At 41.2% G+C, this 17,394-nt stretch overlaps 1 protein-coding gene across 8 annotated transcripts in view; it reads left to right on the plus strand.

The window, feature by feature from the left end:
- The window catches only part of GON4L (gon-4 like), a 110,488-nt gene that overhangs the window by 40,508 nt on the left and 52,586 nt on the right, over positions 1–17,394 (plus strand). For 7 of the 8 annotated variants that reach the window (XM_054672179.2, XM_054672201.2, XM_024348819.3 and 4 more), the window contains 5 exons: positions 3,150–3,200; positions 3,510–3,605; positions 4,956–5,075; positions 5,602–5,772; positions 14,547–14,739. In XM_054672179.2, coding sequence (XP_054528154.2) covers positions 3,150–3,200; positions 3,510–3,605; positions 4,956–5,075; positions 5,602–5,772; positions 14,547–14,739 — 631 coding nt within the window. The remainder of the gene's footprint in view (positions 1–3,149; positions 3,201–3,509; positions 3,606–4,955; positions 5,076–5,601; positions 5,773–14,546; positions 14,740–17,394) is intronic. The other variant, XM_063812306.1, reaches the window with a different exon arrangement.

A 17,394-nucleotide genomic window follows, 5' to 3' on the forward strand; every position in this document is an offset into this window, starting at 1 on the left:
TTCTTCCACATTACTTTTCCTACAGTTGAAGAAAACTAGTATGTTATTTCATAACATTCTTTTCTTGGCTATACATCCTCCAATTTCTCCCCCCCTTTTTTTTTTGGGAGTCTTGCTTCATCGTCCAGGCTGGAGTGCAGTGGCACAATTCTGGCTCACTGCAACCTCTGCCTCCCAAGCTCAAGTGATTCTCCTGCCTCAGCCTCCTGAGTAGCTGGGATTACAGGTGCGTGCCACCATGCCCGGCTAATTTTTTTGTATTTTTTAAAATTTTTATTAGAGATGGGGTTGCACCATGTTTGGCCAGCCTGGTTTCAAACTCCTGACCTCAAATTATCTGCCCGCCTTGGCCTCCCAAAGTACTGGGATTACAGGCATGAGCCACTGTGCCTGGCCTTTTTGTTTTGAGATGGAGTCTCACTCTGTCACCTAGGCTGGAGTGCAGTGGTGCGATCTCAGCTCACTGCAACCTCTGGCTCCCAGGTTCAAGCGATTCTCATGCCTCAGCCTGCTGAGTAGCTGGGATTATAGGCATGCACCACCACACCCATCTAATTTTTGTAGTTTTAGTAGAGATGGGGTTTCACCATGTTGGCCAGGCTGGTTTCCAATTGACCCATGTGATCGCCCGCCTTGTCCTCCCAATGTGCTAGGATTACAGGCGTGAGCCACTGTGCCCATCCCATATCCTTTTAAAAGTATGCCAAAAGAAGACTCTACTGAACCAGATGTGGTTTGACTAGTAGTTAGATTATCTCCACAGTGTTCCAGATTACATATTTCTCCTAATGTAGCCTAAGGTCAAATTGACCTTTGTTTTTGGCAATCACATCACTTTTTTTGGTCTGGTTGACTAACTCTTGTTGCATAAATTGAAATTTCATCTTTCTCTAGGATGTGTTCACAAATGAATAGGTAGTAGCTATGATGAAAGCAGCCATCAGTGAGGAAGTTCTATGAAGTCTACTTGACATATAGAATATAATTAACATGGCTGGGCACGGTGGCTCATGCCTGTAATCCCAGCACTTTGGGAGGCCGAGGCAGCTGGATCACCTGAGGTCAGGAGTTTGAGACCAGCCTGGCCAACATGGTGAAACCCCGTCTCTACTAAAAATACAACAATTAGCCGGGCGTGTGGTGGGCGCCTGTAATCCCAGCTACAGAGACGAGAGGATCGCTTGAACTCAGGAGGGAGAGGTTGCAGTGACCGGAGACCATGCCACTGCACTCCAGCCTGGGTGATAGAGCAAGACTCTGTCTTAAAAAAAAAAAAAATATATATATAATTAACATTAATTCTTTATTTGATTTGGGGAAAAAAAATCCAAGGAGATCAAATTAGGCTCTGAATTATGTTTATTGGCCATGAATATAGATGTGGAGAAGTTGGGCCATCCAAGACGGTATAGTTTACGTAGGAGAGCAAGTATTAAAATGTAGGTCTCTTGCTTCTTAATTCTTTCTTTCTTTTTTTTTTTTTTTTTTTCAGTGACTTGCTCTGTTGCTCAGGCTAGAGTACAGTGGCCTAATCATAGCTCACTGCAGCCTTGAACTCCTTCCTGTGCTCAAGGGATCCTCCTGCCTTAGCCTTGCAGACAGCTAGGCCTATAGGCATGTGCCACCATGTCCAGCTAATTGGTTTTTTTGAAACATTCTTTTGTAGAAATAGGGTCTTGATGTGTTGCCCAGGCTGAACTCAAACTCCTGGGCTCAAGTGATCCTTCTGCCTTGATCTCCCAACATGCGGGGATTACAGGCATGAGCCGCTATACTTGGCCTTCGTAATTCTTACTAGACTGACTCCAGCACACTTCTGAATGCTGGCTTACCTTTCTAATGGATTTGGCAGTAGGTAGGAAAGGGAAATGGGCCTGAATCACATCATTCCCTTTACCCTATGTTGGTCCCACCTACACAGCACTAGATAAATGGTCAGAACATAGCAGGGCTGATTTGATTTGAGAAGCTAAGACTCCTTTTAGAGAGAGAACCTAATGGCCAGTTGGCTTTTGTTCATAAGGTGCTTTTGGTTGGGTTACAATTAAATGGTCAAGAAATTATACATCCTCAATGGCATTTTATCAGCAGTATATAAGAACTTTAAAAAAGTTCTTTAGGCTAGATGTGGTGGCTCACACCTATAATCCCAGTGCTTTGAGAGGCTAAGGTGGGAGGATTGTTTGAGCCCAGGATTTTGAGACCAGCCTGGGAAACCTAATGAGACTCCATCTCTACAAAAAATTTAAAAAATTAGTGAGGCCTGGTGAGGAGGCATGCCTGTAGTCCTAGCTAATTAGTAGGCTGAGGCAGGAGGATCGCTTGAGCTCAGGAATTTGAGGCTGCAGTGAGCTCTGATTGTGCTGCTGCTCTAGCCTAGGCAACAGGGCAAGATCCTGTCTCAAAACAAAAACAAAAACAAGAAAAACTTTCCCCCTAGCTCTTATAAAAATTTTCAAACATTCAAAAAGTTGAAAGATTGTTACAATGAATCTAAATTCCAAGAGTAATATTTTGCCATATTTGCTTTATATCTCTCTGTTGTTTTTTCCTGTACTATTGGAAAAATAAATGTGGACAACATGAAACTTTCCCTAAATGCCCTGGTAAAAGCTTTTTTTTTTTTTTTTTTTTTTTAAAGAAACAAAAAAGCCCATAGGCAGAGCAGGGCTACCCCATAGGCAGAATAGTCCATAAAAGCTTTTCATGGCTGGCTTTTTGGAGTTGTACTTATGGTGGATTCATGTAACTGATTACAAAAATATATTGCTGTTAAAAGACTACTGTAACCAAAATATCTTAGGTTTGTGTAGTTTAATAGTTTATAAATAGTTTTCACATCTGTTGTTCCATGTAAACCGCAGCTGTGATATGAACAAAGTAGACATTGTTTTCTTCATTTATAGAAAGAAGTGAGGCTTACCAAGTGTAAGGCAGAAATGCTAATGACAGTAATAGATTCTTTCCTGGTTTCTTCTTTCTAACTCTGACAAATAATTGAGAGTATACCCTCAGGGATAATCAACACCTCTAGATCACTGCAGTTACTTGTTAAGTATATGGCTGTTAGTGATGGTACAGAGGAAGTAAACATGAAAAACAATTATTTCAGTTAAGATAACTTAATTATTTATATTCTTTGTTGGTAGGTAATTCCAACATGGAATATTTCACCAATTAAGAAGGCCAATGAAATTAAGGTAAACTTGGAAGAAATAATTGTTATTCTTTTCCAGAAAGACTTCATCGGTTTTGAAACTTAAGTACTTCCTCTTTAACTTTTCTTGATCAATCTTTGTTTTAATTCCAGCTTTGTTTTTTTCCATTCTATTACTCTTAGGTTTGTATCTCATGGAATTCACTTTAACCTCTGCCTCGTGTTATTTGCTTTAGCTGTACATTATGCTCTTAGGATTTTTTTTTTCTGCCCTGCTTCTTCCCCTTATTTTCCAAATACGTATGATTTGTGTTTCCCATTACTTCATTTCTTTCTAATTGTACTAATGTAGCCTCCTCAGTTTGTGGATATCCACCTTGAAGAAGATGATTCCTCAGATGAAGAATACCAGCCGGATGATGAAGAAGAAGATGAAACTGCTGAAGAGGTCAGTGAATGTTAGTTGGTAATATTTGTCTTAATAGAGCAGGGTATACTTTGCTTCCTTAGTAATGTCACTTGTAGAGAGGATTGAGACATGGTTATTTTTTCAGCTCATTTCTGTGCTTTAAGCTGTTTTTCTGCCCTTTATACTCCCTTAATTTTAGAATTTGTTGTATTATGAAATACAGCATAGAAACGTGCATAGAAAAAAATGTATAGCTTTGGTTATTATAATGCAAATCCTCATGAAACTCATAGCAAAGTCAAGAAATATAACATTACTAGGACAACCCCTGTATACCCTCCCCAGTCACAATCACCTCCCTCCCCCTAAAAATAACCACTGCCCTGCCTTTTAGTAATTATTTCTTTGCTTTTCTTTATAGTTGTATCACCTCAATATGTATCTCTACACACTGTAGTTCAATTGTTACTGTTTTGAACTTTATATAAATGGACCCATGTTTATATGTTTTGTTCCTAGCTTTTTAAAATTCAACATTACGCTTTTGAGATTCATTTATACTATTGGTTTTAGCTATACTTCGTTCCCTTTCATTGCTGTGTTAATATGTTCTTTGACTTGTTTCTTAATGTGTTCTTTGAATTGTTTTGTAAAAGGATTTTAGACCAAGGCCTTACACTTTGTAATGCAGATTAGGATAGTGATCTGATCCCTGTCCCCACCTTTAGGATTTTTTTTTTGAGTCTCCTCTGTTGCCCATGGAGTGCAGTGTGCGATGTTGGCTCACTGCCATCTCCATCTCCCGGGTTCAGGCAAGTCTCCTGCCTCAGCCTCCTGAGTAGCTGGAATTAACAGGCGTGCGCTACCATGCCTGGCTAATTTTTGTATTTTTAGTAGAGATGGGGTTTCGCCATGTTGGCCAGGCTGGTCTCGGACTTCTGACCTCAAGTGATCCACCCGCCACGGCCTTCCAAAGTGCTGGGATTACAGGCATAAGACACTGCACCTGGCCTTTAAGTTTCTATTTAAATTTTATTTTCTGTTACTGTAACTAGTTGAGTGATGGATTTTATTTATTTATTTATTTATTTTTGAGACAGAGTCTCGCTCTGCCACCCAGGCTGGAGTGCAGTGGCGTGATCTCGGCTCACTGCAACCTCCATCTCCTGGATTCAAGTGATACTCCTGCCTCAGCCTCCCGAGTAGCTGGGATTACAGGTGCACGCCACCGCGCCTGGCTTATTTTTGTATTTTTAGTAGAGACGGGTGTTCACCATGTTGGCCAGGCTGAGTGATTGATATTTTATGATTCCTTCTCTTGAGATACTTCAGACTTTGTGGAATGAGGTAGGGGCATAAATATTAAGGCGAACTGGATTTATTTTGTAGAGCTTATTGGAAAGTGATGTTGAAAGCACTGCTTCATCTCCACGTGGGGCAAAGAAATCCAGATTGAGGCAGTCTTCTGAGATGACTGAAACAGATGAGGAGAGTGGCATATTATCAGAGGTAAATTTGGCATCATACAAAAGAGATGTTAGACATAACTGTCTAAGTAGATTTTTTAACTGTATAAGTAGATTATTTATCCATGGTGATTCTGGGCTGTCACCCTTTTTCAAAGTTTCTTAAGTTAGTAAACAGTTCAGAGAAGGCTAGAACTCAGTGATAGCCAAAGAACTTTTCTGAGTTCTCATTAAGGGGCCAAAAATGTGCAACTAGCAGAGTTTCTTTTCTCCTACCCTTCTCTTCTTTCATATCTGTGCTTTTTAATATTGTCCTAAAGCCATTGTTATTAATTTCCCACATTTTGGTAAACTAAGTAGCATTCTGTTGACTTCTCTAGAAATAGGATGAAAACTAATTAGATCAATACACTTGGTGTCTTTGTTTTTATGTACCTCTAACTAGAGAAGAGAAAGGACAATAGTGTATGGAAAGTCTGCCTCTTTTTCCCTCTCTTTTTTTCCTTTTTTTGCTTTCTCTTTCTTTCTTACCTCCTTCCTTTTTTGATGCAGTCACCTCTTTTAATCAGGCTGAGAAAGTCAGCACACCAGCCATCAGGCACATCAGTGCTGAGGTAGTGCCCATGGGGCCCCCGCCCCCTCCAAAGCCGAAACAGACCAGAGATAGTACTTTCATGGAGAAGTTACATGCGGTAGATGAGGAGCTGGCTTCCAGTCCAGTCTGCATGGATTCTTTCCAGGTAAATATTAAAACTGTACTTCACTGAGAAAGTCAAGTGGAGTAATGTAGTTGTTGCTCAGGCTGGGAAGGGAGAGGAAAAGATAACTACAATTTTATATAAGTAAGAGTTAGTCTTTGATACTTTGTGTTTGGCTAGTGCTATTTTCTGCTCAAAGTGACAATGGCAGTTTGGGTTTTTGTTTGTTTGTTTGTTTGTTTTTGAGACAGGGTATCACCCTGTCACCCAGGCTTGAGTGCAGTGGTGTGATCTTGGCCCACTGCAACCTCCGCCTCCCAGACTCAAGTGATCTTCCCACCTCAGCCTCCCGAGTAGGTGGGACAGGTATATGCCACCACACCTGGCTAATTTTTTAGTTTTTTGTAGAGATGAGGTCTCCCTATATTTTTGCTCAGGCTGGTATTGAACTCCTGGGCTCAAGTGATCCTCCCACCTTAGCCTCTCAAAGTGCTGGGACTACTGGTGTGAACCACCATGCCTGGCTGAGAATGGCAGTTTCTAAGGAAGAAATGAACTATGTAGCAGAGAGCATTTTAAAATGTAGAACATAGGAAAAAGCTTCACCCAAATTCCCCCAAATTAACCTTTTACCACAATTGCTTGATGGTTCTCTTCCTCTTTCTCTGTATATACACATAGTGTTTTCTAAATCATTTTAGAGTGTGATGCAGGCATGATGCCATTTTACCTCTACATGCTTTTGTGTATATTTTCTAAAAATGAGTTTATTATCTTGTATTAACACAGTATAATAGTGTTAATCAAAATCAGGATACAGGCTGTGCGCGGTGGCTCATGCCTGTAATCCTAGCACTTTGAGAGGCCAAGGTTGGTGGATCACTTGAGGTCAGGAGTTCGAGACCAGCCTGGCCAACATGGTGAAACCCCCATCTCGACTGAAAATACAAAAATTTGCCAGGTGTCGTGGCGCATGCCTGTAATCCCAGCTACTTGGGAAGCTGAGGCAGGAGAATCGCTTGAACCCGGGAGGCAGAGGTTGCAGTGAGCTGAGATTGTGCCACTGCACTCCAGCCTGGGCAATGGAGAGAGACTCTGTCTCAAAAAAAAAAAAAAAAAAATCAGGATACAGTAATATTACATAATATATTAAAGTGCTTATTCTGGTTTTATCTGTTGTCCCAATAATGCCCTTTATGTTGGAGGAAAAAATTTTTTTTTTCCCTATTCAGCATTCAACCCTGGATTAAATATCTATTTAATTGTCTTGTTCTTTAGTCTCCTTTAATCTGGAACAGTTTCTCAGTCTTTGTCTTTTATAACCTTGACAGTTTTGAGGAGTATGCACCATTTATTTTGTAGAATGTTCTTCAATTTTTATTTTTCTAATATTTCCTCTTAGATTCAGGTTTTGCACTTTTGTTACAAATACTGGAAGAGTGATGTGTGTTTCTCATTGCATCATATCAGAAGGCACGTGATGCCTGTCATGTTAACTTTCATCACTTGGTTAAGGTGGTGTGTGCTTGGTTTTCCCATTGTAAAGTTATTATTTTCCATTTTTAATTAGTATATATCATGTGGGGATATACTTCAAAGCCGAATTCCTTTCTTTCTTTTTTTTTTTCCTAGATGGAGTCTCACTCTCTTGCCCAGGCTGGAGTGCAGTGGCGCGACCTCAGCTCACTGCACCTCTGCTTCCTGGGTTCAAGTGATTCTCCTGCGTTAGCCTCCTGAGTAGCTGGGATTACAGGTGCCCACCACCACGCCTGGCTAATTTTTGTATTTTTTAGTAGAAATGGAGTTTCACTGTGTTAGCCAGGATGATCTTGATCTCCTGACCTCGTGATCCACCCGCCTCAGCCTCCCAAAGTGCTGAGATTACATGCGTCAGCCACCGCGCCCAGACTTCTTTTTTTTTTTTTTTTTTTTTTTTGAGACAGAGTCTTGCCTGTCTCCCAGGCTGGAGTGCAGTGGTGCCATCTTGGGTCACTGCAACCTCCACTTCGGGGTTCAAGCGATTCTCCTGCCTCAGCCTCCTGAGTAGCTGGGATTACAGGTGCCTGACACCACACCCAGCTAATTTTTTGTATTTTTGGTAGAGATGGGGTTTCACCACATTGGCCAGGCTGGTCTCGAACTCCTGACCTCAAGTGATCTGCCCACCTTAGCCTCCCAGAGTGCTGGGATTACAGACGTGAGCCAATGCACCCAGCCCAATCAATCAAATTATTTTTCTCACACTAATATTAGCATCCATTGATGATTCTTTCTTTCTTTTTTTTTTTTTTTTTTGAGACGGAGTCTTGCTCTGTCCTCTAGGCTGGAGTGCAGTGGTGCGATCTCGGCTCACTGCAAGCTCTGCCTCCCAGGTTCACATCATTCTACTGCCTCAGCCTCCCGAGTAGCTGGGACTACAGGCGCCCGCACCATGCGCGGCTAATTTTTTGTATTTTTAGTAGAGATGGGGGTTTCACCGTGTTAGCCAGGATGGTCTTGATCTCCTGACCTTGTGATCCACCTGCCTCGGCCTCCCAAAATGCTGGGATTACGGGCGTGAACCACCACGCTTGGCCTGATTTTCTTTCTTGAAACAGTCATTACTATGGTCGTTGTCAAATGATGACTTTGTAATTCTAACATTTAGTGAGTAATTTTTTTTTTTTTTGGATATGGAGTCACAGTCTGTCACGCAGGCTGGAGTTCGGTGGTGTGATCTCAGCTGACTGCAACATCTGCCTCCCGGGTTCAAGCAGTTCTCGTGCCTCAGCCTCCTGAGTAGCTGGGACCAGAGGCACGCACCACTACGCCAGCTAATTTTTTGTATTTTTTAGTAGAGACAGGGTTTTATTGTTGGCCAGGCTGGTTTTGAACTGGCCTTAGGTGATCCACCCTTGTCAACCTCCTAAGTGCTGGGATTCTAGGCATGAGCCACTGCGCCTGGCCTTAGCCAGTAAATTTTTTTTTTTTTTTTTGAGACGGAGTCTCACTCTGTCGCCCAGGCTGGAGTGTGATGGCGTGATCTCGGCTCACTGCAAGCTCTGCCTCCCAGGTTCATGTCATTCTACTGCCTCAGCCTCCCGAGTAGCTGGGACTACAGGCGTGCACACCATGCCCGGCTAATTTTTTGTATTTTTTGGTAGAGACGGGGTTTCACTGTGTTAGCCAGGATGGTCTCGATCTCCTGACCTCATGATCCGCCTGCCTTGGCCTCCCAAAGTGCTAGGATTACAGGCGTGAGCCACCATGCCTGGCCTTAGCCAGTAAATTTTAATGTTCCAAGTTTCCCCTATCATTCTTGCAGGTCAATGAAAAATGTCTGTCCTAAAATTTTAAAGTATGATATAATAATTTAAAAAGAAATCCTAAAATTAAAAAATATAATTAAGGCTGGGTGCGGTGGCTCACACCTGTAATCCCAGCACTTTGAGAGGCCCAGGCGGGTGGATCACCCGAGGTCAGGTTTGAGACCAGCCTGGTCAACATGGTGAAACCCCGTCTCCACTAAAAATACAAAAATTAGCTGGGCATTGTGGCAAGTGCCTGTAATCCCAGCTACTCGGGAGGCTGCGGCACGAAAATCGCTTTAACCCGGGAAGTGGAGGTTGCAGTGAGCCGAGATGGCGCCAGTGCACTCCAGCCTGGGTGACAGAGCAAGACTCCATTTCAAAAAAATATATGTATATAATTTATAATTATATATGTATATAATTTATAATTATATATGTATATAATTTATAATTATATATGTATATAATTTATAATTATATATGTATATAATTTATAATTATATATGTATATAATTTATAATTATATACGTATATAATTTATAATTATATATGTATATAATTTATAATTATATACGTATATAATTTATAATTATATACGTATATAATTTATAATTATATACGTATATAATTTATAATTATATACGTATATAATTTATAATTATATACGTATATAATTTATAATTATATACGTATATAATTTATAATTATATACGTATATAATTTATAATTATATACGTATATAATTTATAATTATATACGTATATAATTTATAATTATATACGTATATAATTTATAATTATATACGTATATAATTTATAATTATATACGTATATAATTTATAATTATATACGTATATAATTTATAATTATATACGTATATAATTTATAATTATATACGTATATAATTTATAATTATATACGTATATAATTTATAATTATATACGTATATAATTTATAATTATATACGTATATAATTTATAATTATATACGTATATAATTTATAATTATATACGTATATAATTTATAATTATATACGTATATAATTTATAATTATATACGTATATAATTTATAATTATATACGTATATAATTTATAATTATATACGTATATAATTAAAAATAGAATATTGAATGGAATAGCTCTGAGTCATTTAATCACCATGCTTTTGAGTATGTAGTAGTAGGAGCAGTAATAGTTTTTTATGTAACCATTTATTTACCAAACACATACCGAATGGTTGAAGTTGAGAAACAACAGTGTAGAAGACAGAAAAAAATTGTTCTTCATGGAACTTAGTCTGTTGAGGAGAGATAGACTATAAACATATAAACAAGTAAATTCGGATGTGGTTAAGTGCTATGAACTAAATTAAAATGAGGAAATATGAAACTTCCTGTCAGAGAACTTTAGATAGACTGATCAAAAAAGACCTCCTTGGCTGTAATTCCATCACTTTGGGAGTCCTAGGCTAGAAGATTGCTTGAGGCTAGGAGTTTGAGATCAGCCTAGGCAATATAGTGAGACTCCATCTCTCCAAAAACTCAGAAAAATTATATAGGTGTGGTGGCGCATGCCTGTATTCTTAGCTGCTTGGTGGCTGAGGCAGGAGGATTGATTAAGCCTGGGAGCTTGAGACTACAGTGAGCCATGACTGCACCCCTATACTCCAGCATGGGTAATAGTATGAGAACTTTTTTAAAAAAAATTTTAAAAAACAGGGTCCGGTTTGGTGGCTTATGTCCATAATCCCAACACTTTAGGAGGCCAAGGAGAGTGGATCACTTGAGCCCAGGAGGTCAAGACAAGCCTGGGTAACCTAGTGAGACCTTGTCCCTACCAAAAAAACCACAAAACTTAGCTGGGCATCCTGTTACACACCTGTAGCCGCAGCTACTTGGGAGGCTGAGCCTAGGAGATCGAGGCTGCAGTGAGCTGTGATCACGCTACAGCACTCTAGCCTGGGCCACAGAGCAAGACAAAAAAAAACAAAAAAAAAACAAAACAAAAAACAAAAAGAAAAAAGGCGTCTTTGAGGAGATGGCATTTAAACTGAGATCTGAATGAGAGGAAACCAGGCATGTAAAAGATCTGGGGAGAAAAAGTGCTCCATATGGAAGAAACAGCACATTCTAAGTCGCTAAGATAGAAACAACCTTGGCATGGTTAAGGAACAGAAACTACATGAAGGGTGGGATCGTGAAAAAGGGTAGAAATGAGGTCAGAGAGCAAGGCAAGAGCTAGATCATGAAGGTCTTAGGAAACCATGATAAGGGGTGTAGATTTTATTTTAAACATTAGAACAGATGCCCGGTGTGGTGGCTCATGCCTGTAATCCCAGCACTTTGGGAGGCCGAGGCGGGTGGATCACCTGAGGTCAGGAGTTCTAGACCAGCCTGGCCAACATGGTAAAACCCCATCTCTAACAAAAAATACAAAAAATGTCCTGGGTGTGGTGGCGCACACCTGTAATCCCAGTTACTTAGGAGGCTGAGGCAGGAGAATCGCTTGAATGTGGGGAGTGGAGGTTGCAGTGAGCTGAGATCATGCCCCTGCACTCCAGCCTAGGAAAGAGTGAGACTCCATCTCAAAAAAATAAATAAATAAATAAATAAGAAAAGATTTTTGTGATATTTTTGGATTAATGTTAAAAATTCCTTTTGGTTAACGTGTGGGAAATGGACTAGAGTAAAGCAAGAGGGTAAACAGAAACCCATTAGGAGGTTGATGCAGTGTAGTCTAGGGAGAGCTTCCCAAATTGATCTACAGATTCAATGCAGACCCTATCCAAATCCCAGCTACCATTTTTGTGGAAATTAACAGTCTCATCCTAAAATTCATGTGGAATTGCACAGGCCCAGAATAGCCAAAACAGTCTTTAAAAAGTACAAAGATGGAGGTCTCACACTTTCTGATTTTCTTTTTTTTTTTTTTTTTTTTTTTGAGATGGAGTCTGGCTCTGTCACCCAGACTGGAGTGCAGTGGTGCGATCTCGGCTCACTGCAAGCTCTGCCTCCTGGGTTCATGCCATTGTCCTGCCTCAGCCTCCTGAGTAGCTGGGACTTCAGGCGCCCGCCACCATGCCCAGCTAATTTTTTGTATTTTTTATAGAGACGGGGTTTCACTGTTAGCCAGGAAGGTCTTGATCTTCTGACCTCGTGTTCCACCCACCTTGTCCTCCCAAAGTCTGGGATTACAGGTGTGAGCCACTGCACCCAGCCTCATTTTTTTAAAATAAATATTTTAAATAAGAGTCTTGCTCTGTTGCCCAAGCTGGAGTGCAGTGGTATGATCTCAGCTTGCTGCAGCCTCAACCTCCTCCTGTGTTCAAGTGATCCTCCCACGTTGGCCCTTGCATAGCTGGAACTACAGGCATATGCCACCACTCCCAGCTAACTTTTTATTTTTTGTAGAGATGAGGGCCTTGCTGTGTTGCCCAGCTGGTCTTGAACTCCTAGACTCAAGCGATCTTATCACCACAGCCTATCAAGGTGCTGGGTTTACAGATGTACAAATGTGAGCCTCTGTGCCTGGCCCTGTTTTTTTTTTTGTTTTTTTTTTTTTTGGAGATGTCTCTGTTGCTTAGGTTGGAGTACAATGGTGCAATTATGGCTCACTACAGCCTTGATCTCCTAGTCTCAAGAGATCCTTCTCTTTCAGCCTCCTAAGTAGCTGGGACTACAATTGGTGCCACCACACGCAACTAATTTGTTTGTTTGTTTGTGGCAGAGATGAGGTCTCACTATGTTACCCAGGTTGGTCTCAAACTCCTAGCTTCAAGCAGTTCTTCCTCGGCCTCCCACAGTGTTGGGATTGCAGGTGTGAGCCAATGCATTCAGCCAGTGGTATTATACTTAATTGCCCCACAGTGGAAACAATCTGAATTCCATCAACAGATAATTGGATAAACAAAAGTGGTATATCTATACAATGGGATATTATTGGGTGAAAAAAGGAATTCGGGGCCAGGCATGGTGACTGGAGTGCAGTGGTACATGTCTCACTTGTCACCTTGAACTCCTAAACCCAAGCAATTCTCCTGACTCAGCCTCTTGAGTAGCTGGTACCACAGGCACATACCACCATGCCTTTAATCCCAGCAGTTAGGAAGGCCAAGGCAGGAGGATTACTTGAGCCCAGTCCAGGAGTTCGAAACTTGCCTGGGCAACATAGGGAGTCCCCCCACCCCCATCTCTACAAAAAATGAAAAAAATTAGCTGAGTATGGATCCAGTGGCTCACACCTGTAATCCCAACACTTTGGGAGGCTGAGCAGGTAGGTCACCTGAGGTCAGGAATTCAAGACAAGCCTGGCCAACCCCATTTCTACTAAAAATACAAAAATTTGCCAGGTGTGGTGGCACACGCCTGTAGTCCCAACTATTTGGGAGGCTGAGGCAGGAGAATCACCCGAACCCGGGAGACGGAGGTTGCAGTGATCCGAGATTGTACCACTGCACTCCAGAATGGGTGACAGAGCAAGACTCCATCTAAAAAAAAAAAAAAAAAATTAGCCGAGCATGGTAGAGCATGCCGATAGTCCCAGCTACTTGGGAGGCTGAGGCAGGAGAATTGCTTGAGCCCAGGAGTTCGAAGCTGCAGTCAGCTCTGATTGTGCCAGTGCTGTAGCCTGGGTGAGAGATTGAGACCCTGTCTCTCAAAAAAAAAAAAAAAAAAAAAAAACACCAGGCATGGTGGCTCACAACTGTAATCCGAACACTTTGGGAGGCTGAGGTGGGCAGATACCTGAGGTCAGGACTTCGAGACCAGCGTGCCCAACATGGTGATGCTCCGTTTCTAGTAAAAATACAAAAATTAGTCAGATGTCGTGGCTGGTGCCTGTAATCCCAGCTCCTTGGGAGGCTGAGGCAGGAGAATCACTTGAACCGAAGAGGCAGAGGTTGCAGTGAGCCGAGATGGCACCACTGCATTCTAGCCGGGGCAACAAAGCAAGACTATGTCTCAAAAAAAAAAAAAAAAGTATTGATAGATATTACAACAGGGTGGGATTTAAATGCATTATGCTAACTGAAAGCGGCCAGAGACAGGCCACACATTTTATGATTCCATCTAAGTGAAATGTCCAGCAGAAGCAAATCCATAGAGACAGAAAATAGATTAATGCTTAACAGGGGCTGGGAGGAGGGGGAAAGGGAAGCGACTACTAATGGGTATGGGATTTCTTTTTGGGGTAATGAAATGTTCTGAAATTAGATAATGGTGATGGTTGTATAACTCTGTGAATATATGAAAATCCTTTCAATTATACACTTTAAAAGGGTAAATTTTATGGTATGTGAATTGTATATCAATAAAGCTGTTATAAATTTTCCTAAAATGTTGGTTTCAAACTGATGTCATTTATTTTATTTCTTTTTTATGTCGTGTTTCTTAAAGTTTCTCAAACAATAATAAATCCAAATTGTTTAGAGGAAGGATCCTGTTACTTAAGCTAAGATGAGAAGAAAAGGAGTGATGATGAGGTTTGGAAACATCACTCACTCAGTGACTTTTCTTTCTCCATTGTCCAGCCCATGGATGACAGTCTCATTGCATTTCGAACGCGTTCTAAGATGCCCCTGAAAGATGTTCCCCTGGGCCAATTAGAGGCAGAGCTCCAAGCTCCAGACATCACTCCAGATATGTATGACCCCAATACAGCAGATGATGAGGACTGGAAGATGTGGCTAGGGGGACTTATGAATGATGATGTGGGGAATGAAGGTAAGTTTTGGTTTGTGATTTATTATGTATACTGTCCATTATCTGTTGTAAAATTTTTAGTATTTGGAAGGGTATAGAATGGAATGGTTTGGGTTAATTGATTTAATTTGTATTTAACTGATAATTTATCTTAAATCGGTAGTTAATTTTTCTTTTTTTTTTTTCCTGAGACAGGGTCTCATTCTGTCACCCAGGCTGAGTGCAGTGTTGCAGTCACGGTTCATTGCAGCCTTGACCTCCTGGGCTCAAGCAATCCTACCCCTTATCCCACTGAGTAGCTGGGACTACAGGCACATGCCACTGTGCCTGACTAATTTTTTATTTTTTGTAGAAACGAGATCTCACTATGTTGCCCAGGCTGTTCCCAAACTCCTGGCCTCAAACAATCCTCCTACCTTGGCCTCCTGAATGCTAGAATTATAGGCATGAGCCACCGTGCCTGGGCCAATTCTTAACATTTCTTTTTCTGGGTAAGGAATCTTTTGAATCCTAAGATTGTTGAATGCTAAGATTTGAATCCCTTGAAACATACATGCACATGTAGTTTTGTTGTTGTCTTTTGTTTTTGAGACACTGTCCCAAAACAGGGTGTTGCCCAGGGTGGATCACAGTGGGGTGATCATAGCTCACTGTAGCCTTAAACTCCTGGGCTCAAGAGATCCTCCTCAGGTCTCAGCCTCCCAAATAGCTGAGATTATAGGCACGCACCACCTTGCCTGGCTAATTTTTAAAAAATTTCTGTAGAGAAATGTTGCTCAGGCTGGTCTTAAACTCCTGCCTCAAGTGATCCTCCCACCTTGGCCTCCCAAAGAGCTAGGATTACAGGCATGAGCCACTGTGCCTGGCCCACTCAAAATTTTATGTATGATTTCATTAGGGTTCAATGATTTACCAAAAGAACACTGTGTTAGTTAAGGGTCTTCATGATGCAAGTGAAAGAATCCTAACTCTATCTTGCTGGGGTGAAATGAAACCAGACTTTGGGAAGTGTAGTAAATCAGCAGTGGAACTGAGGCACTGTTAGGATCCCCCTTTCCTCTCTATTTTACTTCCTTTTGTCACTCAGCTCCATTCTCACATTTATTTTTCTACAAGGTTAGAGCTCTGTTCATAAATACTCCGTGATTACTTTTTGCTTTGTCTACACTTCAGGACTCTCCCCTGCAAGCTCCAGTTATAAAATCCAGGGGAACAAGTCAGATCGACTTGGTTTGATCTCATGCCCAGTCTCTTGGTACTGCATGGGATTGATAGGGAGACTGTTCAGCATGGAGTCTGGTGATTGATAGCACCTCATAGAACAGTGTGGTTGAAGTATGTGGTGACCCTAAAGAAGTAATGGTATTATCAGAAATGGGGAAGAAATATTGATCAGATAAAAGTTTGGATGGAAACAGACTAAGTAGGCCGGGCGTGGTGGCTCACACCTATTATCCCAGCTCTTTGGGAGGCCGAGGCGGGCGGATCACAAGGTCAAGAGATTGAGACCATCCTGGCCAACAGGGTGAAACCCTGTCTCTACTAAAAATACAAAAATTGGCTGGGCGTGGTGGTGCATGCCTGCAGTCCCAGCTACTCAGGAGGCTGAGGCAGGAGAATCACTTGAACCTGGCAGGCGAAGGTTGTAGCGAGCCGAGATCGCGCCACTGTGCTCCAGCCTGGCAACAGAGCGAGACTCCATCTCAAAAAAAAAAAAAAAAAAAAGAAATAGACTGAGTAAATGGCTGGGTAGGTAATGCTAGGAGTAAGTCAGGATAAGTGAATGAAAGAAAATAACAGGTCCTTGAATGTACCTTGTGATACTATTAATAGTTATATAGTATATCATTTGGCAAATGTTTGAGTACTTTCTTTATACAAGGCATTGTGCTAGAATCTGTGAGGGATAAAGGAGCATAATCATTTGGTCATGGAATAAAAGCTTTATGAATGACAGGGTGCCTGGCCCATTGTTAGGTTCACAATACATTGTACTTTTTTGTGTGTGTGTGAGACAGGGTCTCACTCTGTCACCCAGACTGGAGTGCAGTGGTGAGATCTTAGCTCACTGCAGCCTTGACCTCCTTGGCGCAAGCAATTCTCCCACCTCAGCCTCCTAAATAGCTGGGAATACAGGTTTGTGCCATCATGCCTGGCCAATTTTTGTATTTTTTGTAGAGTTGGGGTTTTGCCATGTTGCCCAGGCTGGTCTCGAACTCCTGCGCTCAAGCGATCCTCCTGCCTCTGTTTCCCAAAGTGCTGAGATTACAGGAGTGAGCCATCGCGCTCAGCCAGTATATTGTAAATGAATGAAGTTGTTGAATAAACTCAGATATGCCATCAAAGTGGCATAAATGCTGTTGTAAGATTTTAGAAGAGGACAGGGTAACTTTTGTTTAGGATGATCAGAGACAGCTACATGAAAGAGCTGGTAATTGAAATGGACCTTGGAAAGATTTTTGAAAACAGTGACAGGGAAGAGAGAAGGCGTCTGAGTAGAAGTGACATGATATACTCTATATGCTGGGTTCTGTAGGATATATTCTTTCCAGAGTTTTCTCTTTTTTCACTGTAAAACTGTAAGAGTAATATATGCTTGGTATAAAGAAATCAAATATTACAGAAATAAAACAATTAAAGCCTTCCCCCCCCCCAAGGAAAATGTACATATCTACA

This window comes from Pan troglodytes, chromosome 1 (assembly GCF_028858775.2).
Source record: "Pan troglodytes isolate AG18354 chromosome 1, NHGRI_mPanTro3-v2.0_pri, whole genome shotgun sequence".
Taxonomy (NCBI): Eukaryota; Metazoa; Chordata; class Mammalia; order Primates; family Hominidae; genus Pan; species Pan troglodytes.